Source organism: Carcharodon carcharias, chromosome 17, assembly GCF_017639515.1.
Source record: "Carcharodon carcharias isolate sCarCar2 chromosome 17, sCarCar2.pri, whole genome shotgun sequence".
Lineage (NCBI taxonomy): Eukaryota > Metazoa > Chordata > Chondrichthyes > Lamniformes > Lamnidae > Carcharodon > Carcharodon carcharias.
Genome location: NC_054483.1, coordinates 86,887,031 through 86,914,530, shown reverse-complemented (window position 1 = coordinate 86,914,530; position 27,500 = coordinate 86,887,031). Strand labels below are relative to the sequence as shown.

The 27,500-nt window shown below is 39.3% G+C and overlaps 1 protein-coding gene across 7 annotated transcripts in view; it reads left to right on the top strand.

Moving 5' to 3' along the window:
• Positions 1-27,500, top strand: part of ebf3a (EBF transcription factor 3a) — a 132,154-nt gene that overhangs the window by 80,742 nt on the left and 23,912 nt on the right. For 5 of the 7 annotated variants that reach the window (XM_041209537.1, XM_041209538.1, XM_041209542.1 and 2 more), the window contains 4 exons: positions 6,361-6,442; positions 15,727-15,871; positions 22,531-22,661; positions 23,149-23,275. In XM_041209537.1, coding sequence (XP_041065471.1) covers positions 6,361-6,442; positions 15,727-15,871; positions 22,531-22,661; positions 23,149-23,275 — 485 coding nt within the window. The remainder of the gene's footprint in view (positions 1-6,360; positions 6,443-15,726; positions 15,872-22,530; positions 22,662-23,148; positions 23,276-27,500) is intronic. The other 2 variants (XM_041209541.1, XM_041209539.1) reach the window with 1 other exon arrangement.

Genomic DNA, 27,500 nt, shown 5'->3' with positions numbered 1-27,500 from the left:
CTATAACTTGAAATAAGCTGATGCTTTGGCCACCTAGTGCTAGGGTTTTCTGAAAGGAGTAGTGGACAAGTGGATCATCAGCACTAATGGGACACAGAGTCTACCACTCCCATTTTGCCAAGTTAGAATCAACTAGAATCAGTCTAATTGTTTGGAGAGGCTCTGATAATACCAAGAAACTCAGTAGAACTGTTAGATTTAATTACAGTTCAAAACTCAGTCCATGCATATGTATAATAGATAGATTTTATTTGAATGAAAATGTTTGTTTCCTTACAATTATTTGCTGTGTGATTGCAAAATTGAGGTGATGTGACACAATTGATTGGGCTCTTAAATTCAAAGGTAGATTTGTAGTCACTTTTCTTTGGAAACTGTTTTGTGATTTATATCCTGGTCCATTTATTATTTTTTTATATTATCCAATGGATTGTTATTCCTTTTACACTTAGCTACTGTTGATCCCATTGTGTCTTCCCTTTATTTCCTAGTTGATGTCAATTATGCCACAAAGTCTCAGGGTTGGAACTGTCAATTAACTAAACATTAGTTTCAGCTTGGTTCAGATGTAGCAGTCTCAATTCTGGTTCAAAAGATGTGGGTTCAGTCTCCATTCTAGAACTTTAGGGGAAATTATGACTCATATTTCAGGGTAGTGCTGAGTGACTGCTGCAATCTCTTGAGCTTCTTTCTTTTGGATGAAATGATATGCTGAGGCCTTGTTTGCTTGTTCAGGTGATTCAAATGGATGTTAAAGAGTGTGCAACCTATTCAAAGAAGCAGAGGGAGTTCTGATGTCCTGGTTAATATAGAACCCTCAATTCACACCACCAAAAATCATCAGCTTCTCGCTGCTTGTGGGACCTTGCATGCGTAATGCATCACATTTGAAGTGCTTTGGGATATTGCTGAGAAATGTGATGAGGCATTATATAGATTGACATTCTTTTTGACAACTCTCATTGCTGCTTAGCAGAAATGTTCCTGCAATGGAGAAGCTGAAAATGTCAGATCTTCCAAATAGTTTAATGTAGGACAACGTGCCATAGTATTGCTTGCCTAGAAACGATGTAACTTCTACTGAATAGCAGTAGACAAACCTGAATGATATGTAGATCTGAGATTCAACCACAAGAGCTCAACATAGGCAGGGATCAGGAAGACTATATGACCCATCTACCTAGAAAACCTGTAATTCACCATCAGCTCAATCAACAGTCTCTTAACTAACAGAAAAAAAGAGGGAAGTCACTTTAATTCATCCATCTAGAGAAAAACATAAAGACAGCTTCCCATCACAGCATCCAGATGATTCTTAAATTAACCTCCTTGGTTCTTGCTTCTACCCATTCCAGAAGATTATTCCTTGTGTTGATCAGTCAGTCGTGTGAAGGAGAACTTCTTGATATCAGTCCTGAATTTGCCTTTCACTAGTTTGAACCTTTGCCCACCTATCCTCTTGTCATTGTAATAGGAAGTAGTGTTGTGGATTTACCTTTTATATGTCCTGATAAGGTCACTTCTTAGTTGACTCTTCTCAAGGCTGAAAAGCCTGTTCCTTCAGACTTTCCTCATCACTAGCATCAGAGTTTGAAGTCTTGTGCTCATCTCTGCACTGCCTATGAGGCTTGAATGTCTCCTTTATAAAATGGACACGGGACTGAAAGTGGAACTTGACTAGAGCAATGTACAGTTTAAGCAGTAAACCCTTGAGCTTTCAACCTCCTGTTTTGGCTGTATAGTTCACCTTTCTATTTACTAAGTTAATTTCTGCAGTGATTTGACAAGTTGAGCATCCATTCTGCTATTGCCCTTAGATTATTTTCAACTTTTTGACAATCCATTTGACCCCATCAGTGGATTAAACTGCCACCCGCCCCCAACCCCCCCTCCAACCCGGTTCGGTATCATTACAAAATTTGTCAGTTTTTATTAAGCTTCTGCACCTATTAGGTTAATGTCTATTAGGAATGGTGGGGATCCAGATACCAATTCCTGGGGCACTCATTTGGTATTTCCCACCCTCCTGATGTCACCAGCCCAAAATGTATTCTCTGCTCCCTCTCCTCAGTAAATTTCTTTTTCATTCCTTTCACTTTAAACTTGAGTAGCAGGCATTCATGCAGAATTTTGTCGAGATTTTTTTGGAAACATAAGCACATCTCATTGTAGGGCTTTCCGAGGTATGTTTGAAATGTCACGTCCTTAAAAAAGTCAAGGCAGTTGGTCAGTCAGGATATTTTCCTTTCAGAATCTGTATTGGTTGCTATTTATTTTATTATAGCACCAGTTAATCTTAAAATTTACTCCTAATCAATTCCATTATTTCACCTGAAATTGGTGCAAGATTGTCACGTGTCTCCAAGGTTTTTGATTGTATTATTCTACCCGGAAGTCCATTCCAGGTGTAAATCACTTTGTATAAAGAATTACCTAACGTTAGTTTAAATTCACCTTTCAGCAGCTTCAAGCTCCACGATGGACTGAGGGTCATAATCTGGAATGACATTCTGATGCGTATTGTCAGAGGTGTGACTCCCGACAAGATAGTAATCTAAATCGTTGTTTGCCTGCTCAGTTAAATCATAAAAGATCCAGTGGTATAATTTGAAGAGAAGGGAATTCTCCTGATATCCTGGCAAACATTTCCTCCTCAATCTTCACCATTAAAAACTGATCACCATGTCATTCATTCATTATCTGCTCATGGGGCCTCGCTGTGGTCCAACTGGCTACTTCATTTGTCTACACAGCAACAGTGGCTGCTCTTCAAATGTAATCCTTTGGTTGTGAAGTGTTTTGGAATGTCAAGTTGTTTCTTCCTTAAAGGCATGGTACCTTGCCCTACAGTGTAGGGATACTTTGCCTATTGCGCACCATTTATTGTCATATATACTCCCATAAGGTCTCTCAGAGCCACTTTCATACTTGAAGAGTGTAAGTTCCTCCATTTTTAACCACAGTTATATCCTCTGACGTGTGGGTGTACCTTATGTTTCCTCTTTGCACTGTCTACTCCAAGAATTGAATGCCTCTGTTTATACATAAACTTATATAATGCCTCTTGTGTGAAAGTAAACTCTCTGCCAGTCTATCAGGTCACTGATTTTATGGCATTTTTACACAGCTATTGCTAAATTCCAATCACTATTACTTACAGGAACTAACTCATTATCTACAAGTTGTTCAGCTAATCGGAACCTTGCTGTTGCTAGTTATGTGCTGAGAGAGAAGTGATAAATACAAAAAAATGAAAATTTTTGATTTTCTTCTCAATTACTAGTGCCATGGAGCACAAACAGTTTAAACATCAAGCCAGCTGCATTTCTAAAGAGCTAATCTATTTCTCCTTTGACCAGAGGGAAAGAAATCATTATTACATGATTAGTGGCTTTAGTTAGGCAAAAAGCAGCAGTAGCAAGCAAGGCAGTGAGGATGAGTTGTATTAATTACCTAACACTTGCTGGCAAGATAATTTTATCAGTGATTTGGCCACTGGAAAGTTGCAGCTTTTGATAAAAGCTGATAAGTCCTTAGTTACATCAAAACATTGGGGACAGGGGCAGTGTCAAATGAAATGCATCTCATCAGCTTTTCAGTGACAAACCAAATTCATTCCTCATGTAATTGATAACGGACTCAGCCAATTATTTCACACATTACAATACACAGAGGTCCCTTTTACAGGTTTTGTGCTGCTGTAATTAGCTATGCTAATATCTCCTTTATTGGCCCTAATATTGCTCAACACCTTTTGCCATCCTGAAACCCACCAGAGCCTCATGGCCTGTCAGGATAGCTGATTATTGAGAAGGATAGCTTTAATCAAACATAATTGCAGTTAATTTTTCTCTCCTGCTCTCGTTTGCCAGCATCTAATGCCATAGACTCGTTGATATTCCATTAAATTACAATTAAACAGGCTGCTTTGTTTCTGATAGTCTGAACAACACCACAAAGTTCTGTAGCCATTTAAGAGTGCTGTTTAGTAATAATTGCTTCCACACTCACAAAGGAGCAATTTACACAATACCCATGTAGAATTTAAACAGCACATAATGTAATGGATATTACACTTGAGTCTAACACTACAATTAAAATGATTTTCATCAGATAAGAAAAGAGCTCTGCTAATCAACTTCATAAAAGTAAAAATAAATGAACCAATTCATAGTTCAAACATGCATCAATTGAAATGACTGTGAAGATGACATGGAAACCTTTAGCTTTTGTGAATAAGTGTTATTTGCATCATCAACATGGTTCATACACAAGTCATAAGCCACATTAGTTTATCAAGGAATTGTGGGGTAATATTTATTGAAACAGTGACTTACACAAGAATATAATCTGTTCATGGCAACCCAATCTGTAGATGAATATTTTTAGTAAAAATATCCATTGTCCATTACTCTTCCATAAAACCCTGCTTCTACTTGGTAAATATTTAAATTCCATATTTGATTATCTTTTCAATCCTCAATTAAATATTTAAAATAGCTCCAGTAATGATAATTTTAATTATGTGGATGTTAAGTTTGGTGTTAATGAACACTATGTTGACCCTGCATGAACTGCAATATGTAGGTGCTCAGCAAAGTCCAATTTAGCATGTTGTAAAGAACAATTGAATTTATTGAAGATTAGAAGGTAGATTTCCAAATGAGCTACATTGGCCAATAAAACAAAAAAAAACCAATTCAAAGGCCTCATATTATATCCATTTCCAGTTCCATATTGGTGGGTGGCATTGTTTTGCAGGGGCAGCAGATCAACTAGAACTGGAGCCTACCGTCAAGCTGGAGAGAAGCAGAAGTAAATAAAGCCCATATTTCAAGCTTGATTTACTCTAAAACCTACTGTGAAAGATTATGACTCTTTAGGGAAATAAACACAGGGTCAGAGAATTAGTGTACATAATGGTCATTTTGATAATGGGCCAACCGATGCAACCTTAAACATACTGTACACAATTAAGCATAATGCACTAATGACAACACAGGATTTTTATCACCTCTTTGTGATCAGCAAATCTGTGTTTGGCAGTAATAAAGAGTTTATTGGTGCTGAAGTCAAAGATTTTCTGCCACACAAAAAGATTTTTTTGTTGCTTTCAACACAAGCACTGAGCACTGGTGGCTGAAAGCATAAATTCATGCAGCCTGTCAGATATCACCTACGAGGTTCCTGTTTGAAGGGTAAGAGAGCAAATGACTAGAAATGCCTTTTGACTCCTTGATGCCTGGTACAGCCAATACCCCCTAAGAGACCGGCACCTTCTGCCCAAGCTGCTTTACTACATCCTGGCCTGACAGTTTCAGATCAAAAAGTTACAGGCGTGCTAGATGCTGACTCAATGCAGGAAGCAATTCAAAGAAAAAATGACAAGTTTCACACATAAATGTCATTACTTGAGGGGTCATAATGAAAGGATATCTATATTGTTTTGCCCAGGCTTTTCCCAAATAGAAAATGCTTTATTATTTCTCAGTATTGCTAGATTGTGGTGAAAATATACAAAAAGTTAGCATCCAACAATAGAAAGGCTGCTATCTCTTATAAATTTGCTGATGACATGGTATAATGATTGTCACTGCTGGTGTAAAAAAAATGGTTTCACTGCTTTCTAAGTCACCTTTGTGCAGGTGTTGACAAATTAAAAACAATATGTTATAGCACATTAAGAAACTCAAGTTAAATGCCTTGACAGTCTGCAACAGTATATATATGCCATCTCTGGTGCTCCAAAAGCAGGTATTTTTAAAAATGCTTCAAGTGACCCATCAAAATATTTCAGGTTGCATAAAAGATTCATTTATGTTGTTATATGTTAAAGAGGAGGAACATTTGCTGATGAACTGTCTTCACCCAGTTCCTCACAGATGACATTTGTTCAGAAGATTAGCCAGGTTGTAATGTGCAGCATAATTGCCCTGTGCATATGTCCCCAAAGTGAAACCTAATTGCTTGACAGGCCCATAACTTTGCTGTATGCTCTCACCTTGTTAGGTCCTATTCTGATGTAGTTAAAATGAAGCATGGCCGCAGGTGTGTGTAATTTACCTGGGTATTGACTTTGCCTGGTTTAATTGCAGAGTAGTTGTTAGTAAAAATTGGTGGGTGGAATATCAAGTGACTTATGTTGATGGCAGATGTGCATGCAAGGGAAACTGTGAATGATATATTAATGAATAATAAAAAGGTGTAATTCAAAGGCAGCAAAATATGTGAGCCATGCATACTAATGCAACCTTTTTGTTTTTTATGATGATCTTATTTATTCATCCGTCAGTTAAAGCAGCCATTTGCTCATTCCTCTCATGTATTTTTAATATTTTTGTGTTCTATATTTAATTTTAGATTCTTCTTAAAGTTTTTCCTCAAGTGCAATCAGAACTGTTTGAAGAATGCAGGAAATCCAAGAGACATGCGTAGATTCCAGGTAATTAAAAATTAAAATATTTACTTTGTAATGGGCTCTTAATTTTTTGGGGCTTATTTTGGGGAAATATCTGGGGCAAGAAACTGGGATCATTGGTGCCCTTTTATTGGGGTGGTAGAGTGCTCGGAGAGCTTCAAAATGGTACATGCGTATGCTTGTGAGGCGAATCATACCTGAGACCATATTGGTGCACGTGTTAGTGTGCATGCAGTGAACATCTGCTGGAATATAAAGAGCAGACAGATCATGATGCCAATGAGTGTGCAATTTTGACATGTCACCAAAAGTGCCATTTGGAACTCAATGCTCCAGCCAATAACTTCTCTTTACCTTGCATAGCCAAACGCATATTCAGCAGCAGACAGGACCCCAAAACCACCAACCACCACTATTTAAAGGGGTCACCAATTACTACAGATTAGTTATTGGCTGATTTCTTTTGGCTGTTACCACAATTCTACAAGTTTTTGATGCTTCATATTGTTGATTCAAGTTGCAAACATCTGCATGGAGTGATGTGACTTCAAGACTTCTGTACGAACATAGCAACATACAAATTAGGAGCAGGAGTAGGCCATTTGTGCCCTAGAGCCTGCTCCGCATGGCTGATCTAATTGTAACCTCAACTTCACATTCATGCCTACTCCTAATAAACTTTGACTCCCTTGTTAGTCAAGAATCAACCTACCAGTACTTTAAAAATATTCAATGACCCTGCCTCTACCAGTCTCTGGGGAAGAAAGTTCTACAGATCCACAACCCTCAGAGAAAAAAAATTCTTCTCATCTCCATCTTAAATGAGAGATCTTTTATTTTTATATTGTGTCCCCATGTTCTAATAACTGTGACCCCTTTTTCTAGTACCACCATACATGGGTGCACTGTAGGCATGCTGAACTATAGCATGACTTGGAGGATGAAGAGAATAGGACAAGCTGCTGGAAGAGGGAAGAGAAGGGCTCTCAGCAGGAGGCCATATTCACCTAGGGTCTTCACGGAGCAATCTCCTAACTGAATCTCAACAAGGAACAATGTGAGAGAAGTGTGCTTTCAGTAGGGAGGTCCTCACTGAAATCTGCCCTCTGCTGCAGCAACAACCACAACCTCAGAGCAGGACAAGGATGCATTTCCAGCAGCTGTGAAGGTGACCATGGTGATGAACTTTTATGCATCTGGCTCTTCCCAGTCTGGAGCTGGAGATATTTGCAGTGCACTCTTGTGTAACGGAAAACACTGAGGCTCTTATTCAATGAGAACTAACTACATTTCATTCTCTCTTGCCAGAGAGAAGTGGACAAAGGGAGTATGCGGCTTTGGTAAGATTGCAGGCTTCCCCAAGGTGCAGCGTGACATTGACTGCATACACATCGCTTTGCAAGCACTGCATGTCAACTCCTTCCTATACCAGAACTGAAAAGGATTCCATTCCCTCAGTGCCCAGCTGGTTTATGACCACAAGCAGCAAATCATGCAGGTCACTGCAGAATATCCTGGCAGCATTTGTGATGCCCTGATTTTGCAGCACTTCACTGTGGCAGCTGCATATGAACAACCACAGTAAACAAAAGGCTGGCCACTGGGCAACAAGGACTATCTGCAGAAAGCATAGCTCATTACTCCAGTATGCAACCCATTCTCATGTCTCTAGTGTACATACAATGATCCAAATCCAGATCCAGTGGCAGGAAAGGTGGTTCAACAGCAGCATCCTCTACCAAGACAACTTACCCAGCATCAATCACTCAAAACCAGCTGAGTGGGACATGTTGTTCATTTATCTGACATCAGACTTCAGAAGCAATTGCTCTATTTGGATCTCAGTCACGGCAAGAGACTCCCAGGCAGACAGCGGAAATGCTTTAGGGATGCCCTTTAGGGATGACCCCTGAAGATGTCAAACATCTCGGCCAACTCATGGGAAACCCTGGCTTGTGACCGACCAAATTAGAGAATGTCAATTTGGGAAGGCACTGAACACATAGAAAGGCTGTCAGGAATGAGTGGAGGTGAAGTCAGAGAGAGTGAACAAATCCCCAAACACCTGATCTACCCAACCCTTCAAGCACCACCTTCCCCCCATGTGACAGAATCTGAAGATCATGCATTGGATTTATCAGCCATTTCAGAACCCATTGAATCAGAGTGGAAGCAAGTCATACTCAATCCCAAGGGACTGCCTACGAAGATGAGACCTGAAATGTGATACAGAAGATCATTGGTGTGCTGAAACAACTCTTCTGCTTCCTGGACCACTTTGAAGGACCCTCACAGTACTTGACAGAATGCGTGTCAAGATTTGTAGTGGTCTGCTGCATGTTACACAACCAGCTGAGGGACAGGAACTTGAACAGGCGTGGGGGGCAAAAGATAAGTAGAGGAGGAAGAGGAAGAGAAAAAGCAACCGAGATAGCCCATCTCTGGCCAGACTGCCCATGAACAACTCACCCTAGTGCAATACCCATTACTGCAATCACAATTCCCTATGGAACAACAGTCTCACACCTTGCCTTCCTTCTGTCTTTGACCATCACAGTGTCCACTTGACAAGAATGCAAAAGTAAAAGCCAACACAAACTAAATGTTCCAAACCAAATTTATAAATGAAATTATGCTATATTTCATACAAAAGTCAATTAATTACCCTGCGGATTCTCTTGGGGCCTGTCTTCGGTTTTGCCTGTCCTAATATACCCAGCACAAAGGGAGATGGATGTGGTTGTTGGAGGTCAGTCATGTCAGCTCCAGGATATCACTGCAGGAGTTCCTCAGGGTAGTGTCCTCAGCCCAACCATCTTCAGCTGCTTCATCAATGACATTCCTTCCATCATAAGGTCAGAAGTGGGGATGTGTGCTGATGATTGCACAATGTTCAGCACCATTCATGACTCTTCAGATACTGAAGCAGTCCATGTCCAAACACAGCAAGACTTGGACAATATCCAGGCTTGGGCTGACAAGTGGCAAGTAACATTCACGCCACACAAGTGTACGCTATGACCATCTCCAACAAGAGAGAATCTAACCGTCGCCCCTTGATGTTCAATGACATTACCATCACTGAATGCCCCACTATCAATATCCTGGGGGTTACCAATGACCAGGAACTGAACTGGACTAGCCGCATAAATACTGTGGCTACAAGAACAGGTCAGAGGCTAGGAATTGTGCAACGAGTAACTCACCTCCTGACTCCCCAAAGACTGTCCACCATCTACAAGGCACAAGTCAGGAGTGTGATGGAATACTCTCCACTGGCCTGGATGAGTGCAGCTCCCACAACACTCAAGAAGCTTGACACCGTCCAGGACAAAGCAACTGCTTGATTGGCACCACACCCATAAACATTCATTCCCTTCACCACCGAGACACAGTAGCAGCAGCGTGTACCATGTACAAGATGCACTGCAGGAATTCACCAAGGCTCCTTTGACAGCACCTTCCAAACCCACGACCACTACCATCTAGAAGGACAAGGGCAGCAGATACATGGGAACACCACCACTTGGAAGTTCATCACCAAGTCACTCACAATCCTGACTTGGAAATATATTGTTGTTCCTTCACTGTCACTGGGCCAAAATCCTGGAACTCTCTTCCTAACAGCACTGTGGGTGGACCTACACCACATGGACTGCAGCGGTTCAAGAAGGCAGCTCACCACCACCTTCTCAAGGGCAACTAGGGATGAGCAATAAATGCTGGCCCAGCCAGCAAAGCCCACATCCCTTGAATGAATAAAAGAAAATGCTGCTATGCAATGCCACCCCAGTGGTTGCAGCATGACTGATTGGATGCTGCTGACTTCCAGTGGAGGAGACTGCAGATGGAATTGGAGGTTAACCTTGAGCAGCTCTGGCCCTGTAAGGTTCAGCCGTGGACTGAACCATCTTGGCATGAGGTGACTTGCAGGCTGCCAAGCAATAGCAAAGAGACCAGTGAAGTAACGGTGGTGTGAGGACAAATACTGTCATCCCGAGAGAGGACAGTAAGTTTTTGCTCCCAAGAGCCAATGCCACTCTCTTAAGGGCATCACCTCACCAATCCTAATAACATTTTGCAGCACTACAATGGAAGCTTCAACATTGTCCAGCACAAAGGTGCATCATGATTGGGTCCAAAAGTGTGCTAACAGAGTTGGCCACCACTTCCATGCTGGAAGGGATGGCATTCAAGCTGTGCAAAGCCTTGGGCCAAGTTGGTGCTATACTCCTATAGGCTCCATGACATTGATCACAGGCATTCTAGTAGACTTCCCTTTGGACCCAATGTTTTGTTGTCTATATACATCAGCATTCTTCTGTAGGCTACCCCACCAAAGTCCAACAACAAGTTGGAGCTCCATTAATGTAATAAAACATCTCAAGGTGCTTCACAAAAACATTAACAAGCAAAGTTTGACACTGAGTCAAGTAAGGTGATATTAGAGCTGATGGCCAAAATCTTGGTCAGAGAAGTAGATTTTAAGAAGCATCTTAAAGGAAGAAAGCGAGATGGAGATGTTTAGGGAAGGAATTCCAGAGCTTAGGGCCTTGGCAGCTGAAAGCATGGTCACTAATAGTGGAGGAATTAAAATCGGAGATGCTCAAGAAGTTAGAATTGGAGGAGCACCGATATATCAGAGGGTTGTGGGGCTGGATGAGACTACAGAGATGGAGAGGGGCAAGACCATGGAGAGATTTGAAAACAATCACGAGTCTTCTATCACAGAACCCCTGTGTGACCATGCCGTCTGGCGGGCTGGCACCTGAGCTGCCCCCACGTTGGCTGCTGTTACTGGTGTCTCATGAGGTGCAGATCCTGCCTCTGCAGTCTAAAATATATGCAGTGTCTGTATCCAAGCTGGTGGTCGTGAGTATGAAATCAAGTGACGGTGCTGTATTTCCATCGTGATTCACATCTTGCTGTTCCTCCACTGCCTGGTCAGTCTGTACCTTTTCAGTAGCTGAAAGGAATAAGGCCCAAGATTGCGCTGCTAGGAGGACAATCAGTCCTAATATCACCTTATGTGGCTCAGTGTCAAATTTTGCTTTTTAATGGTTCCTGTGAAGCTCCTTGGGAAATTTTGTTATGTTAAAGGTGTTATATAAATACAAGTTGTTATTGTTGTTGAACTTTGAAGGGGCAGTCCACAGAAGAATACTAGGAGATATGCAAATGAAATGTGCATGCTCACACCATCTGAAAATTATAAATGATGAGAGAGTATGGGATGAGGGGGAATTTGGATGTCAGAAGGGCATTAGGTATGTGGATACTGCCATCTTGGGATACAGCACATTTCTCCATCTTTACGCTTCTATTACTAAGATCTCCAGTGTATTATACGAAAACATCAAAGCCCACTCTCTCCCCTGTTATGTCATTGCTCACTCTTTCCCAGGCCAGATTCTCTTCAACCACAACTCTCAGCATCATCTGCTGCAGTGTGTCCTTTTTAAGAGGCGCTGGATAGCTTTACATGGTGCAGGCCAGTTTTACCAGTGCAAGCTAGCTTTAAGCAGTGCAGGATGGTCTTAAGCGGTGTTAGTCACTCACAATATTGGCCCTTTGCTGATGCGTCCAGCACTGAACAGTGAGATTTGCACTGACTAGACACAGATATCATTCAAATGAGCAGTCAGCACGAAGTTGGCACACTGCCTGCCTTGCAATCAATGGGTGCGGGTTAATCCCACATCGTGCATTATGATCCCCACACCAGTTTTTGGAGGTCACCCAATTTAGTCCCATGTAGTTTGGTAGAAAAGAGACAATGTACAAATTTTAGCTGTCATTTATTTTCTTCCCTCTTTATACCACCCTATGCCATGCACAATTTCCTGATTGAAATGTTGGACAAGTGACCCATTCGCAGGGTCCTGGCAATGGCTGTGTGCAATCAGCTATAAGAAGGTACAGGAGAGTGGCCTGGGTTTACACACCTGCCAATTTTCCTTACCTCCACTAAGCACCTTGCCAATAACCCAGCAGAGGCCAGAAACTCTGAATGGAGAATCACCTGCACATACCTACTTCCTATAATTCCCTGTAACAGAGTATGTTCATGCATGAACCTGCTATACCATAGGATACCTCATGTAAAAGAGTTTGAAACAATTTGTTAGTTATGAAATAATAAACAAAAATATTTAACACGAATCCATCAGGTGAAATGCTTTAATGATAAGACTGTTCAATTTTAAATACACAGTCTAATTTCTTTGTGAAAGTGTTTATTAAAAAAAGTAAATTTAATTCTTCAAATTATTTGCATTTGATTAAATTAATTCCTAATTCATTTGTCAAATACCATTAACATGGATCTCTGTTTAATGCAAAAACTTATCTTTGATTGTTCTTTATATTGGATTTCTAACAGATAAATAAAAACTCAAAGACTTGCAAGAAAAAATGTATTGTTCAATGAGCGACACTAGAACAAAAAAAACTTTAAAAATAAGAAAAGTATTGTATTGAAATTTGATTTTATGCCCAAGTGCTCAGCCTTGGACAGCACTGTCTTTATTTAAACTCAAGTGATCCACTTTAAAGAATTTCATTTTGTAAACAAAGTAGTTTGTAGATTGTCTTACAGTCAGTTGGGATTTCAGGAGGAATATTACTGCAGCAGTGTATTTCCTATACATTTTAAACTTATTTGTTCATTTAACAGTTGGCAGGAGTCTGTGTATTGTTTTCTCTTTGTGCCATGAAGTAGTTACAAAATAAGGCAACAGTTAGTGCCTAATAGAGCTTTCTACATTTCGTACAGGAAGAGGCAATTATTTATTGAAAGTAATGTTCTAATAAGCATTTATTGTTTTGTTTAAAACACACTTCCGTTTTCATTAACTTACTTGCAGATTAATGTAATATATCCCACAAAGCAGCATGGTTAACAAGTCACAGTGAAAATGGAAACTGTTGTCAGGGTTGAAAGTTTTAACTGCATTGTAAATAGGCAACCAAATATGGTGGAGTCCAGTATATGTTTGGAATCAGCAGTAGCAAGCTATAAATCATGCAATTTGATTATGGTTTTGAGAAAGATATCTGTGGTTAATTATACAAGGAGACACATTGTAGTCAGTTTGAACAATAACCAAATATATTAGCCAAAATGATTGAACAGAACAATTTTACAGCAGGATAAAAATTCTCAGTGCAAAAAGGCAGCAGTGTTTCCATTTTTCATGCTTCTCAGATACATGGCTTTGGTGATATTGATCCATTGATGTGGAGCAGAAGGTCAAACCTAGAATGAGTGGAAATGTCCTCTTTGTCTCACTGACGACTAAAAGAAGCATCAGTCACCAGTGATCTTGTGGTCGGCAGTGGAGACACTAGTCACTAGAAGGACTTCCTTGGGTCTCTTCAGCTAATCTCCCTGCTTCTCCGAAGGTTTAACTGGACTTAACTGGGTGTCAGAGCCTAGACAATCATTTTGCTGATTTCACTGCCTCAGCAACTTTCTTGAGGTGCACTGCAGGAGCCGGAAGGAACATTGTATTCTTTGTTTTCTGCTGAACCGCACACTTTTCCTCCGTAAGTGACCTACATAAGATGACAAATCAAAGATGGCTGTGATTTGATGCTCTGATCTGGCTCTCATATCCTGGAAACAATCATGTTTTAATATTGTAAGATATGAAATATTGTCAAGATGCGAAACATTTTATTTTTACTCAACATAATTATTCCAAATTACAATACTATTTAGAAAAAAACTTTGACTATGTAGGCATTCTTTATGTAAAAGTTATATACATGGGTCATTTATTGGCACAATGAATATCATTTTAGGATAATGTTATTACTATATATTCTTTGATTATTTGATAATCCATCAATACTATTGGGCTAAAACAATGATGGCAGTCCAGTCTCTTGGTAGGAATCAAGAGAGGGAGTCTTTTATATCAGAACAAGGTCCATGAATAATAAAGGTTTTTCTTAGACCTACCAAGAATTACAAATATAGAAGAATGTTTGTATAGTTGATTTACATAACTTATGTTAGTGGCAGCTCCATCCAATAATGCCAGCATTATTTACACTTCAAAGTCAGAACATTCCAGAGCTTGTACCACACCAGCCCCAGGTTATAATGTTTGACCCTGACACAAGGTCCATGCTTTCTTGCTTGAGAGCAGTGATTCAAAATTTTGGAGCTCATCATATTTAGGTGGTTAGAACTGAATGTTCTTACTTGCATAACATGTGGCACATCCACTGTTGGAAGGCAATTGAAACTTCTAATTTGTTTTTAAAAAGGCATGTTATTGTGGTTGCGCAATTCCTTGCATTATGCTTTTAGGATATCAGTTAATGCAGGGTTTACATTAAGTCTCATTCTACGGGCAAACAATCATTTCAGAAAATGGTTACTTTCTATTTCATGGTGAACTTTAAAGCGAGTGACAGAATTTCAAGATAAATTCCACAGAAGCACACTCTAACATTTAAAGCCGGACTGTGCATTTTGTATGCGTTCTCTTCCACTTACTACTAAGAAGCAGCTGGAAGAGAAGCCTCTATCCATCATCAACTCAAGTCCCTGAACCTGGACACAGAATGAAGCTCTTTCACTCAAAAGAGGAAATTCCATTGACATACCAGGGTCAATCACCATCAAAATGAACTTGAGAGGAGCTTATTTTACACTGATTGAAAACACTTTCACTATTCATATTCAGCCCTTTCTTTCAGATGCAAAAAAGTTCATTATTAGTGATTAAATGCAAGTGGAAAATTGACCCAGGATAATTTACCAAGAGAAAGCAGGAAAGCCTACTGATTTATTAAAGAGTTTGTGGTAATTTCAGAATCCTTACCTCCTTTCATGTGAACCCATTCTCAAGTGAGGTAATTCTAATTAGATAAACTAGTTAATCAATATATCAATAGATCAATGAAAACAGCAACTATTTAAATGAGTAGCTTGAGGGGTGTTTTAGGGCCTGATAATGGTGAGTAGAATATTCCCATGAATTGCATTCATTTGTTAACATAATAGGCAGATTAAATTGTAATTAGTGCGGCGGGTTTTTAAGAGACACAATTATAAGAGAAAGCTTTTACACAGGCTGCATGAATGACAGGTATTTATAGCGACTACATAAACTGTTCTTGAAAGGAGCATCTTATTCTGGCACCACTCCACACTCTCAGCAAAGACAGTTTAATTTAACTGTAAAATAAGGCCCTTATATTTCTTTTCAGCTCATTAAGGTGTCAGCACTTTGTGGACCTTTTTTGTACAATACTGTGGCTACCCTCTAACCAATGTGTTCTTTTATTCCCAGGTTGTTATATCGACAACAGTTAATGTCGATGGCCATGTACTGGCTGTCTCAGACAACATGTTTGTACACAACAACTCTAAGCATGGAAGGCGGGCTCGCCGCCTTGACCCTTCAGAAGGTACGGCCCCTTCTTATCTGGAAAATGGTAGGCATACACATTTTACATTGTGCCTTATGATTTGTAGAAACCTTTTTTTCATTACATCTTACGTTTCTATTCTTTCAGTAATACAATCTTCAAGTTACGTTTCCATTCAAATACATGTTACACACCATTGGTCAAAAAGTATTTCCAAGCAAGTTAGTCAACACTACCATTTTACTTTATCTTGAGTCTGTTTACTTCCCTGTCTCCTGAATTTCATTTTAAGCACCGTATACTTTCCAGCAAAACCACATCATCTGCAGTTTCTTTGGAATAGATCACTTTATTTTTACTTTGCTAGCAGCTTCTGCCATTGCTTTTATTTCTTTTTGGCAACAGTCTCGCCGTGGTCAGCAGCAATAGAACTCCACTGGCAGGTTGGATTTGTAAGTTACAGTGATGGTAAAAAAAACATGATCAAATCTGTAAAGAATTTACTGTGAGGTCAGTTTCCTGTTGCTGGGCCCTGCTGTTGCAGGAGAAAACTGGGGTTTGCATACGAGAGGAGAAAAAAAAGCACGAAAAATATTTTTCTTCCAACTGATTATACGTGACCGAGTGATTTGCCTGGTTCGCCTGCAATGGGACCGTAGCATGTGGAGAAAACTAGGGGAAATATAACTTTGAATCAGAGAATTGCTGAAATCTGAAGTACAATGGACTAAAACTGAACCTTTGCCCGCTCCAGTTGCATTCGATGGAAACTGCAAAGTAATAGGGCAGATTGAGCGAAAATAAAAGCACTTATTCACCTCATTTGATAAGAGTTGTGGTTTTTGGGGAAGAGGAAAGTACATTGAAAATAAAAAAGCAGATTTACATCTCGATTCTTTTTAAGTGTAATGTAAAAGTGAACAGTGTTCCATAGAACAACACCAAATGTTGTATTCATTCAAGACTCACCAAAGATATTTCATTTTAATAAATAAGTTCGCCAGCTGAAATGTCAAGGATTGAAATATTAGAGATAATGATGTGTGATATTTCATTTGATATCAACCAAAGTCTAATGTAGAAAATCATGGGTTCCCCAGAGAGATTAGTGGGTAAATGCCCCACTTTGTTCTGCATCATGCAGACTCGAAAGGTCGCGGGTTGCACTGGTCTGTATTGAATTAGCTGACCTCAGCAGGGCAGGCAGGGTGGACACACCTCAGATGGTTTAACTGTTGCCAGGCTAGGAAAAGGTGAAAATTCTGTTGTTTTTGCCCTGCTGTCTCAGACAACATGTTTGTGCGCAACACCTCTGAGCATGGAAGGTAGACTCACTGTCTCGACCCTTCAGTAGGTAGAGCCTGCCTGTTGTTTCCTTTCCAGTAACCTCTGCTGGAAAACACATATATGCACGATGCCCCAATGGTCACATAACCTGATAACATTCACTTCTGAGCTCACACAATGGTCACCTGTGTGAGATATCAGAGAGCTGCTGACAACGGAGGGAACCCACCTCTGGCTTGAATCATTGTCACTGGGGGTCGGGGTCAGGAGGGGTTGGTCAAGGGGAGGGAATTCTTTAAAAAATTGCAAACCGATGTATTTATTTATATATTAAAATCAAATCTGTCGCCACAATTGTTTACTCAAGTTAATTTTGTCTATCTCTCATAAATACTTTCTCAGAGTGTTCTCTTTAATATACAAATAGATTTTAAAAAGTCATTCTGGCTTATGATGTGTTGTTTATCTGCTTTGTATCCATTGAAATAGGTGTGTGTTTTGCCTAGGAACCAAACACTAATGAGGCCCTCAATTAAAAAGGCTGAATCCTATACCCAGGCCTATTCTTCCCTAGGGATGGAACCAGTCACATTATGGGTTAAAGCAACCATGCTTGCTATTCTGATACTAAGTCCTCTAATGAAACCATCAACAGTAGCAGCAGTAGTAACGTGGAAACTTAAACTATTGTAAAAAGTAAGAAAGCAGACAGCTGAATGCCCCAAAAATAAAATTGAAGTAACACCTTTACCTAAGATCATGGGGTAGTGTGAACTTTAAAAATCTTCTAACATCCTGACTTGGAATTTGCAGTTGCACATCTCTTTATATATAATTTAACTGCTTGAAAATAAAAGGGATTCTTGCAATTACAATTTAACTCCATCCCCTTAACTTACAGACCAATAATCCATCAACTGAAAGAATCACTAAAATTCACCCTTAAACTGCTCTCTGGGTGGGATGTTAAAAAAAACACATGAATGGCCAATTTAAAGCAGGATATTCAGTTATAAAATGTAATTCCATACCTACACAGGCTGAATAGTTTTGTGCTTGAAGAAGACAGTATGCTTTGAATTAGCAACACATTTTTTTATCAGAAAGTCCTCCATGAAAGCTGCAGATATGTGTCTGAATGCAGCTTCTCTTTGCTAACACCTCATTATCCAATCATCTAATATTCACCAGCAGTATATACACACTCGCAGACCGTTTCCAAGAGAACTAATTCCCCCTGCTGCTGCTGTTGCTGCTGCTGCTGTGGAAGCCTGCCATTGAATCCTTCAGAGCTTACAAAATACAGATTATTTACAGTTGCTGAATACAGCTGATGGGGGGAAAAGCAAAACAATGGATGCACCTTCAAGCATTGTAGAGGATCAAATTTTAATCTTTTTGTTACTGATTTTGTAAATTACTCTACCACCATCAGTGTTCAGCATTCCCCCCACTCACTACCCTGCACCCAACCCCCCCAACCCCACCACCAACCCCCCCCTCCAGTATGAGGCCTGCAGCACTGTAGTGATTTGCATGCCAAGTGCCTGTAATGCTGTTAGGTTTATGCAATAAAGACAACTCAATGCAGGCTGCAGGGTTTTAGTGAGTTAAAGGGAACAGATGGCCCTAGGAGAGGTAAAAGGTATAATCCTATCAGCTGGAGTATCAACCAGCCATCTGGACATCCCAAGCACAATTACAAGACATTTTAGTACGCAGAACAAAGAAGTCTTCGCGAGGCAAGATTAGGCTTGTTTGAATGCTTTATTATTGTAAATCCAAAGAAAGGTGACAAATGCTGTTGTAACGCTCTGGAGTTATGGTAGGAAAAGTTGCAGGGGAGAGGCTTTACTGGCAAATCCATATGAAATTAGAAAGCATTAACGATGAAAGTCATTTACTTTGAAAAGTTCCACTTGATGAAATTTATATCCTTTGTTCATAATTCTGGTCTTAATAATAACAAAACTTGCTGTTACACTTTCATGATTAGTTGATGCGCTGTGGCAACCACAGAAGTAAATGCTGATTTAACTGATCATTTGTAAAATCACAATTAAAAAAAGTAACATAATGCTCTTAGTAAAATACCAAAAATGGATTCAGTTAACAATGACCAATGCTAAGTGACCAGTGCCTGGTTTTTAAAAGTCTCCATACAAGTACAAATAATGTTGCTCCTGCATCTTTTTTGCACAATCACATGGAATAGCTATTTTCAGCACTATTGTGCTGATCTGGACCTTGGCACAAGCGTGTGCCACATTATTATGTAAATGAAGTGGCAACGACAGGAATGGTGCAACAGCATTCCATGCGTGCATTATGGCGATCACCAAGGATTTTGAAAGATATATGAAAGTTATGTAAATTGAAACCCATAAAAAATAGTATTGTCCCATCCTGTTGTAAACTTGTGCAGTGTGTTAAAGTAATTTTTTTTGTGTGACAAGTATTTTTTTTGAAAGCGCTTTGTAGGCGGCGGAGTAGTCAGATACAGAATCTTCTCCACCGCCAGGACTTTACCGCTCTGCCGTGGCTTATCTCCCCCTGGCAGATGCGGCGAGTCATTTAAATCGCCATTCAGTCCAGCAGGACTGTGATATCCCATCAGGCACGAGGAGCCCTAAGATTCTGGCCCATGATTTCTCAAATAGTGGGTTCACGAGCTGAGCTGGTTTGTCTCTGGGACTTTCAAAACAACACACTTCCCCGAAGGGAGGGAGGGAGGCAGGGTGAGTCAACTTGTACTTTTTCTGCTCACTTCCAGTGACAATAGTAGCAATTTGGGAATGGATCATACATCTGTTCTTAAGGTTGCAGATAGGTGCATGATGCAGGGCAACATAAAAGTGGAGAACTGAGTAAAATGGAGGGAAAACATATTTAAAAGATACATAATAAAATAATATCTTTAGCACAAATAAGGTGTAAAGGGTGCCTGCACGAAAGTGGGTTTTTTTTCTGAAAATCCGTGTCCTAATTCCAGTTATAGCACACAATTTGTAGCTTTGCCTTGGGGAGCAGATATACTCAATGTTCACAGAATGGTAACAATTGCAGAATTTAAATAGAGCTGAAAGTGTAGCAAGTACAGAAAATTCAGAAAAAGGAAGACTCCATGCAATTATAGTGACTAAGTATGGAAATATAGCAGTCAGAATTATAGTGACTACGTATGTAAATATAGCAGTCAGAATTAAAAAAAACTCACTTGCGTGAAACCAAAGATACACATTAAGTCACGTCTGGTTTTGGTTCGTGTTGAGGAGCAGCTTCTAACCAAAAGCGCATTGTAAATTGTGAAGTATAGTTTGAATGAATGCCTCAACTTTTTCCAACTAACAGAAGGAAGGGAAAAGCACAGATTTGCTGTTCTTCTGCTGCTGTCTTCATCTGCTCTTTCCAATTTCTATCATCTGCTTGAGTGCATTGTGCATGTATATCATTAGATCTCTAACACTGTCTGTGTAATTCATTTTGCCATGGTTCCCATTGAACACATGTTCCTTCTCTGTATGTGCATTGAAATGTATGCAAATACAGGCAGAAGGAAGATGGCTCAAGGCACAGGCGGAGTCAGACCCATGTTCTCTGCTGAGAAGCATTGCAAATTCCTCGGTGATGTGCGAGCTTGTCAGGCCACAGCTGCCAGACAGCAGCCTCTTGTGCATGCAGCAAATCATATATTCTTTTCTTCTCTCACCTCCAAAGTAAATTTGTTTACTGTAATTTTTTGTGTGAATTATTTGCCATAATTGGCTGTGCTGATGAAGGTCACTCCCTTTGAGGAGACTTGTCAGTCTTTAGAGAGCTGATCCTTTTCAAACGATCTCTGTGCAATTAAGAAAAGCAAATGTCACTTGGAAGCCTCAGAAATGAAAATTTGTATGAACTTATTAGCATGAAGTCAACAGCAATAGTTAAGGGCAGGCTCTCAGTGTGTGCTCAGATCCTCTGTTGCAGAGGGAGATGCACGTGGAATCAGCAAATATAACCTCCACTAGTCCAACATAAAAGCAAATAAAGAAAGGTGGCATGTCTTAAGTATACGACACAACAATAGATACTGGTGATTAACAATGGCTGCCTTGGAGTTGCTGCTTAAACTGATTAGTGGCAACCAAGTGAATGGCACATGTAACAAAATTTGATATAAAATGTGAATTATTGCAATGGATATCTACAGAGTACCATAATTTTCATTAATTATATTTTATATTTAGGAATAAATAAAATTGACCTTTGAACCAATAAGTAATATGCATTGAAAGCAGAGCAGAGCTTGTGGTGTAGCAACAACACAGTTTACCATGTAGGTAGTGGCAGAAAATTTTAATTAAAATTTAATAATCTTATCAGAACCAACAGACCCACAAAAATCTACAATATATTTTCTTAAATTTTCGACTTATCCACCTGAGAAATCGGTTGCTTTAGCGAAATAGTTGAATGGTATTTGGGTAAATTTGAGGACAATTGGTATGTGACACTTTACAAAACAACCCCTACAGGTAAAAATTGCAGCAGCAGGACTTGCTTTTCATAGGGAAAGTGTATTTCCCAGTATTTGCTCCTTTGCATGAAAGTCAGCATACAAAAGACCATCAAAGCCGATGAAAAAGGTCTGTCAACACCATGTAAAGAAGGCCTGATCAAAGTAAAGAACAAAGCGATTCACTCAGAGGCTGTGCAGCCTTCAGCCTGAGCATTGCTGCAGTTCAGTGGCTGCTGCGAGCCAGGATTGACTGGTGCTAGCTGCTGCCTCCTGTGCTAAGTCTGCACCACTTGTAATAACTCATGCAAATGTGAGGACTCTAGAGACAAAGAGAGGTCAAGTAAATGGCTCATGGATTCATGTCGACAAACAATATTAGATGTAAAATGTGTACCTTTGACAGAAGTATTAATATAGCGCTTTTGATTTTTTGTGATGAAAAGTGAAAAGTAGTAATTACTGAATGACAGGGGAAAATGAAGTTTTGAACCAAAGGCAAAGTTCGCGGATGAAAAACCCAACCCAATTAGCTGCTTATGAGGAATCGAAATTCAGAGCATTTGCTCTTCCATCTCCCTCAACAACCTTTTGATTGACTCTGCTTAGATCTGTAAAGCAAAGCAGATAAATTGACATGCCACATGCATGCAATGCTTAATCATTTGTAATAGCCATATTTGCCCTGACATATAATTTGCTACATCAAGCTATTTTTCTTGTGTGCTCACAAACTGCTGCTTGGCCTTTACAGTGTAAAACAGTTAATGGTTTGCTTTTACTACATGAACATGCTGAGATATGATTGTGCTTTTTTTGCTAAACTGCAGAGAGCAATCATTCACTTTGTGACTTTGCTTTGCATGATTTGTCATTGCGGACGGGATCTTGCAGCCAGGACGATAGATTTCAAGCTCTTATTTTCCTTTTGTACACACAGCTACTCCATGCATAAAAGCTATCAGCCCTAGTGAAGGTTGGACCACTGGTGGAGCCACAGTCATCATAATAGGAGACAACTTTTTTGATGGTTTGCAAGTTGTATTCGGCACTATGCTGGTTTGGAGTGAGGTAAGCTCTCTGACGTGGATGATAAAATAAGTAGCATTTTGTGGCATATCCAAGCAAATGTTTATGTTAAAAGACTTGTTCAATGAGTCTCGAAGATGTATTTACATTGGGCAATTTATGGGACAAATTGTGTTAAATGCAGCTGATGTCAACTTACGCCATCTAGTGGATAATCATTTGTACACGATCATTCAATGGAATTGAATAATTAGCACTAGAAAATTACTAGAAGAGAACTTAGGGAGACATATGGAGGCAATTTTCATGTGAATGATGCCTCGTGGCTTTTCCTGCAAGCTAAAACCAAGGATCATTTACAAGCGATGTTGTCAAGCTACAGATCTCTGAACTGCATGTGAGAGAAGAGGGCAAATTTTCAGATGTGTTCCTAATTTGGATTAATTTTCATAATTACGCTCAACTGGCAAGCATCATTTCTATCTCTGTCATCTTAGCCTTAAGTCTGTTTACTGTATGATTCTTCTAGCTGATAACTCCCCACGCCATCAGAGTTCAAACCCCACCTCGGCACATTCCTGGAGTGGTAGAAGTCACCCTGTCTTACAAGTCAAAACAATTCTGCAAAGGTGCTCCTGGACGATTTGTCTACACTGGTAAGTTGGGAAAAAAAGGCTCGGAAGTTCTGAACATATTTAATGATTGAACAACGATGTGAAATTCAAAAGGTAGAAAGAAGGAAATAGGAACTTATATGCCAGCAGGGAGAGAGGGGAGTTGAGGTCATAGCCTGTCTGACCTGGAAGCTTTGGCCTGATTTGGAGTGCTCCTAAATTGATGGGGACAATGAGATAATCATTGAAAATTGCTTTCACCATTGAAAGCCGAGCTAAGTCGAACTGTATTTCACAATATGAAAATTATGTGAACCCAAGGAGAGGAGGGACTGATTCTCCAGGGCAGCTGTTTTCCATCAGAGTCCCACCAAGCTTGCAGCCTGACTAGCCACTCCAGCATTTAACCTTCTCAGCATGAGGAGGGACGCAGGGCAATAAGGCTGCAGGATAATGAAGCAAGAGCATAGTATAGGGCATACAGCTTGTGGAAAATATAACTTAAAGACATTAACAGCTTATCTACAGCCCTATTAAAGTGCCAAATCTCAGGGAATAGCTTGTGGAGGACACCATTAGTCACACATACTAAGAGGATTGTGCTGATTCTCATCAGGGACAGAACAAACATATCCCACTATATCTATGCAGTTTTTTTTCCCTGCCCCTTGCAGTCATTATAAAGATACAATTACCATGGGAGACAGTAGCAGTTCAGTTGATTAGCACGGTGAATTAAAAGAATGAGTCACAAATGACATGTCCGGTTCTTCTGCACAAGTCCTTCTTATTCCCTGTACACCTCACCCCTCTTGTAAGAAGGTCAAAAATGAGAGAGAACTAACAATTTCAAGCAACGAGCACTTAGTGCCAGAATTAACAATCACACTTTGTGTAATTGCCATTTAATAGTAAATTAGCATATAGACTGTAAAATATAATATAAATTGCCTTATGTTTAAAATTAAATTAACTATATTTTTACCATATTCAACAGTAAATTGGTCAAACTAATAAAAGGGGTGATTTTTAAAATTCAGATATGAGTCGTGGCTGATTATTTATTCACAAATAATTACTTAACTATTGGACACCTCTTTTCATCCAGATTGTGCCATGCTGTTTCTGATTGATTCCAGCTTTTTGTCAACATGAACATTGCACTCTCCTGGGGTTAAATCAGAAGCACTGAAGTAATCTGATACCACAGTGCATAATCAAACTTTTGTACAAAGTCATATCTGCGCCCCAAATCACCCAAAATTATATTCAAGGAAAGTACAACAAGTATTGCAACTTTTAAAAAGTTGCCGTGATATTATTTTAATTAAATGATTTGGAGCACTGGTCACAATTAATTTATTACTGCAAATTATAATTGTCGCACCAGTAATTGAAACAAGATTGCAGTTAAATCCATCTTGTAAAATTACATTTTATGTTGAGAAGTGATCCTTTCTAGTGGTAAAATGTTCTGTTTTGAAAGGAAAGCAAGCATTTCACTTAAATGCTGTCTTTTAACAAAAGGAACTTGAGCAAATTAATGTTTGTTTTGCTTGAAGCATATATCCACGGCATGCCATGAATAAAGTTCTGTTAGAAGTTAGCGCTGACCTCTTCTACCCACAAGTTTTGTTGACCCACCCTCATTTTAGAAACTTCTTTTGCTCAATTATAGAAATTATCGCAAATTACTAGGAGTCAATGTGTCGTTTGCAGCAGACTGAAGCCAGTAACTAAACACAGATACTGGCAGCCAATCGTAAACACGTTCTGAACGGATACAGAAAAACTTGAATGCTGAATACATTGGAACTAGTTCCAGGTCTTGTAATACATTTGCTAGTCTCAGATATAAATGATCATTTCAGCACAAAGGCTTACATTCAATTTCAGGTTTATGAAATCATTACTCTCCAGTGACCTTTCACAATTTATGTTTTCTCTGATAGGGCATTTGTGCAAAGAATTGGATTGAATTCTAGTTCAGCAGTACTTGGCATATTACCAAAACCCCACTTTTGGCTACTAAATTGTCCAGTTCCCTACTTTCCACAGCTTACCCTCTTTTTTTTGGCAAGCTCCCACCAGCCCACAGCTCTAAAGGTCCCATACTGAGAGAGCATTTTCTGGGCAATATATCTGAAGTGTTTTTTTAAGGACCTTTGTGTTTATTCAAATGTCATCCTGTTACTGGCAGTAGTGTACTATTTACACATTAAAGCCACCTCTCAACAACAGTCAAACACATTTTTAAGTTTTCTGAAAAGTAAAAAGCAAATCATAGAGATGAGTAAATATAGTAACTAAAGCTGAAACAAGATTTACCATGTTGTCACAATGCATTCTTTGTGCTGAAAGAGGAATAACAGAGCCATATATATATATATATATATTTATTATTATAGTTTCAGCAGTAAGTGCACACCTCCAGTAATATTCATTTTCTTTAAACAATGAATGCAATCAGATCATGGGTTAATTACTGAATTTAAACAACTAAACATACATGGGCAGGCTGTATTAAAATGAATAAAGTGGCATTTCATAAAGGGTTACATTTTACGTTCTGGTTTTGTCTTACTCTCTGAGGTAACATTCATATAGGGGCATTGTTTCTTTCACCTTCCTTGTCCTGTCACATCTTTTGTCACTGTAAAACAGTTTCTTCCATGTCTGATACCTGTATTGGTTATCCATTGATCAGGCCTGTTGTGGGTACCAGCTGTCAGCAAGCCCTGCAAAAAAATCAAAGAAGGACAGATATGCTCGTCCTCCTGTCAATAAATTTCTCTCTAATAAGTCCCTTAAAGCTGATCAGGCAATTCTAAAAGGCTCTCGCAGCTGATACTTTAAAACCTGTTTATTGGATTTTTTGGAAACATATCGTGGTTGTTTTTTTTCTAAAAATATCCCTATTGACAGGTAAGATGGGAAGACAAAACGCCCCCAAAAGGGTAATTGTTAATGATGACATTTGAGGACAGAAGGGGTTTTGAGTCCGAGCTGCAGCTTTACATTACTCTGTTGCTTTTGTTTGAATGGGAACATTAAAGAAAAAGACATGCTTTTTTTTGCTATTATACAAGTCGACTATTTGTCCTAATCAGTGACATATATTTACTAGAATTGCATTAAATGAACTATCCTTCACACAGAACTCATACGTTTAGACCTGCTTCATTCATCATCTGAAAATTGAGTCCTGGTAAACTTTTCCCTTCCTCTGGTGAGATGGTAGGCATGCATCAAAATGTTAAAAAATGATTGGTGAGAGGGAACTGTCACCCATTTATCAAGGAAAAGGAACATTATTTGCTAATTTCCAAACCCGGGCGGTGACAGGGTGCTTCGTCTTTAGACCCATGGTGACCAACATGGCCTTTTTGTTATTAGTACAAGTCAAGCGCTTTTTGGCTGCTGCTAACAAGACACATTTGTCTATCATCACAGGGTGCTTTATTTTTTTCCCAGGCAACTGTGACCAAACCTTGTTCTCTGTGTCACGATTGGCTCTGCTCAGCCACGTTGTGGTAGTGTTGGGCGGCAGAGGAACTGATAAATCACAAAGTTTTCTCGTCAAGGTGAAGGTATCGACTCTGCTGCACCAAAAGTGACAAAATGTAGCAGTGAGAAGACAGCAATTCATCATCAAAAAGGACAAAAGGGTCATTGTGGCTTCACTCAATAAATGCTGATTTTTTACATTTTGAGTTGGATGATTTGTTTTTGCATATATGGGAAATTTAAGTTTATAGTAGACTTATTATTATAAATGCAATTCAGATAACAGGGCTTAATCATGTTGTTTCCATTAATATACCTAGTACTTTATGTAATGAAATAAGGAGTGAGCTCATTAGGTACTAAAAAAATAATCATCTCATGGGGTGATGGACATAACATTTTACGTTATATGTCAAATCTCAGAAAAGCTGTTAAGAAGTTTTAGCAAAGTATACATTTTCTCTTTATTTTACTCAGTGTCTTTAATAAAGAATTCTACCTAAAGTAAACTAATTAATGTGATAAGATGCTTTGTGAGATTAGTTGACTCAATTTTGATAACAGAGAGGAAGTATGTGTCTGGAGTGTTTCCTTTCCCTCAGTCATGGGGGAGGTGATTGGGAGTTGATAACATTTTGAAAAAATGTGAACTTAAAATCCTGTAACTTGGACAGAAAAAAAATGCCAATTTTGCACGAGGACATCAACTTCTAACAGATGAAGGTTTTCATTGTACAACCTGTCTTAAGAAATTAGAATA